This window comes from Monoraphidium neglectum (genome assembly GCF_000611645.1).
Source record: "Monoraphidium neglectum strain SAG 48.87 unplaced genomic scaffold scaffold04995, whole genome shotgun sequence".
Lineage (NCBI taxonomy): Eukaryota > Viridiplantae > Chlorophyta > Chlorophyceae > Sphaeropleales > Selenastraceae > Monoraphidium > Monoraphidium neglectum.
Window position 1 is genome coordinate 1 of NW_014008635.1, and position 2,374 is coordinate 2,374.

The window sequence follows — 2,374 nt, forward strand, 5'->3', positions numbered from 1 at the left end:
GTGGGGTGGGGTGGGGTGAAGGGCAGGGGTGGTGTAGCCAGGTGAAGTTGCAAGCGGGTTGAGTCATTCGGTGTGTGCAGCGGGCGGGCGGACAGGGCTGTGGGGTTGCGGCAGCGCTCTGTGGTCAATTTTTCGCATGCCGGCTGGCAAGGGTCGCGCTCTGGCACTACCAAGTGTAGGCGTGTAGAGTTTGACGCCCGCAACACACGTGCACGCAGCCAGTCACTCACACCCGATCTCAACCCTCAGCCATCGTCACCCGACCCCTTCACCCCCCCCCTTTCACACCTACATGCAGTGCACTCATGAACTCGGGTCCGTGCACGTGCTCGCACATATATACACACATGTGCACGTACACACTGACACGCACACGCACACTTACATGTGCACGCACATACACACACGCAAACGCACACACGCACGCACACACACACACACACGCACCCACACACACACATTGTCACGCACCTGAAAGCGCCTCGAGAGCGCGGGGTCTGGCTCTATGTGCTGCCGGTACTCGTCCAGGGTGGTGGCGCCGATGCACTGCAGCTGACCACGCGCTAGCGCCGGCTTCAGCATGTTGGCAAAGTCCAGGCCGCCCTCCGAGTTGCCCGCCCCGACTGCGGGGTTGGTGGAAGGAAAGCAGGCGAACCGGTCGGCAGAGGGAAGCCGCACGAGGGGCTGCCGCAAGGGGTTGGGCATGAGGCCGCGTGGGGTGGGGCATCCAAGGGCAGTGCAGGGCGGGAGGCGCGGGCACGGGACCCTCCCGTGTACAGAAGAGTTGGATACCAAAGAAGTGAAGATTCAGCTGTTTGGCAGGCCCGAGGTTTTCACCATGTCGCACCCCTCCAAAAGTAACCTAGCAGTACGAAACCCCGTCTGTCTGCCCCGCCCACATAAACATGCACCCCTCACCCAGGACATGAATCTCATCGATGAACAGCAGGCAGCTTCCCCTGTGGGCCTCCAGCTCTGACAGCAGCTGCTTCAGGCGCTCCTCAAACTGGGGAAGGGTGGGGCAAGACGGCAACGTGTGGTCTAGCGCTGGTCAGTGTGAAGTGGACGGATGGGTCGGCAGACTGGAAAGATATAGCTTTGGAATGCGGTCGATGCAAATGCCGACAGGCATTTCAGACACAAACCCAGAAAAGAACGTGCGCAACCAGATCAGCAGGCACACGCCGCTCTCCTGACCCGCCCCTCTTGCTGACGCTTGCACCCAGGGATCTGCCCCTCCGAATTCCAACGGCTATCGCCCGCACCTCCCCCCTGTATGAGCTGCCCGCCACCACAGCAGCCACGTCCAGGGCAATGAGCTTCTTGCCGGTCAGCCTGTGAGGTGAATCAGGGTGTGCAGTTTGGGGGTGGCACGGATGGGGTACGGAAGTAGGTCGGAAAATGCCAGGGGTTCCACATGTGTGTGTGTGTGTGTGTGGGGGGGAGTCGTGTGTGCACGAGCAGGTTGCAGGCGCTGAGAATGAGGGTTGGGCAGCGGTACAAGAGGGTGGGCCGGGGGTGCTGGGTGGCAGAGGGTGGGGAGGAGTGAACGGGGCTAGTGATGACCAAGTGCACAGCGCCGCAGAGGGACCCACGGGCAAGCTGTGCAACCGCGAGCCGAGGGATTATGTTTCCAGGCTGGAGCCGGCAGGGTTGATCTCGCGCTGGCGCCTTTCCAAGGGACCCGCCCCGCCTCCGAATGCGCCCCACCCTCTGGGTGCGGCCTCGGGCTCCGCGATCATTTGGGCGATACCCTCCACGATGGCGGTCTTGCCCACGCCTGCGCGTTGCAAAGGCGGCCAGGAGGCGATGGATGTGGCGCGCAGGATGCGTCCAGTGCGTGGTGCGCCGTCAACCGGGGATGCCATTACAACACCCGAGCTGGCTCCAAGCCTGAGGCCCGAGCCCAGGCCTAGCGCCGATTGGTGGCCATGGAAGCAGCACGCCCCCGGCAGCCGCACGACCGCGTGCGGGCAGAGACGGCAGCCATGCATGCGTGCTTGCGTGCGCTCGAGCACACTTGCGAGTGCATTTCGCATGTGCTTGAAGGGCCGCCGAGTGAAATGCCTCTGTTTGCTCACCGGCCTCGCCGATCAAGATGGGGTTGTTCTTGGTGCGGCGCAGCAGCACCTGCTGTGCGAGGGGTGCAGCAGGGGCTGTGAGGCGCCGCCGCCCGAGCGTCTTTGCGGCGGGTTACACGGCAGCAGGGTGACCTCACCAAGCATCAGCCTCCGGGTGAAACTTGCCCTCATCAATGCATGTGGGCCCCACCCTGGCGCGCTGGCTGCCCACTGCAGACGCAGCCGAGCATGCCGCACGCAGGCCAAGCAGCAACCACTCCCAGGGAACGGCGGGGCCGCAGCGCGTCATCACC

At 63.6% G+C, this 2,374-nt stretch overlaps 1 protein-coding gene across 1 annotated transcript in view; it reads right to left on the reverse strand.

Moving 5' to 3' along the window:
• Nucleotides 1-282: 282 nt before the first annotated feature.
• Nucleotides 283-2,374, reverse strand: part of MNEG_15063 (ATP-dependent Clp protease ATP-binding subunit ClpB) — a gene marked incomplete at both ends in the record, with an annotated part of 2,974 nt that continues 882 nt past the window's right edge. Inside the window, 6 exons of the mRNA XM_014036466.1 lie at nucleotides 283-288; nucleotides 472-623; nucleotides 919-1,006; nucleotides 1,266-1,335; nucleotides 1,711-1,780; nucleotides 2,082-2,133. Of these exons, the coding sequence (XP_013891920.1) occupies nucleotides 283-288; nucleotides 472-623; nucleotides 919-1,006; nucleotides 1,266-1,335; nucleotides 1,711-1,780; nucleotides 2,082-2,133 (438 nt within the window). The remainder of the gene's footprint in view (nucleotides 289-471; nucleotides 624-918; nucleotides 1,007-1,265; nucleotides 1,336-1,710; nucleotides 1,781-2,081; nucleotides 2,134-2,374) is intronic.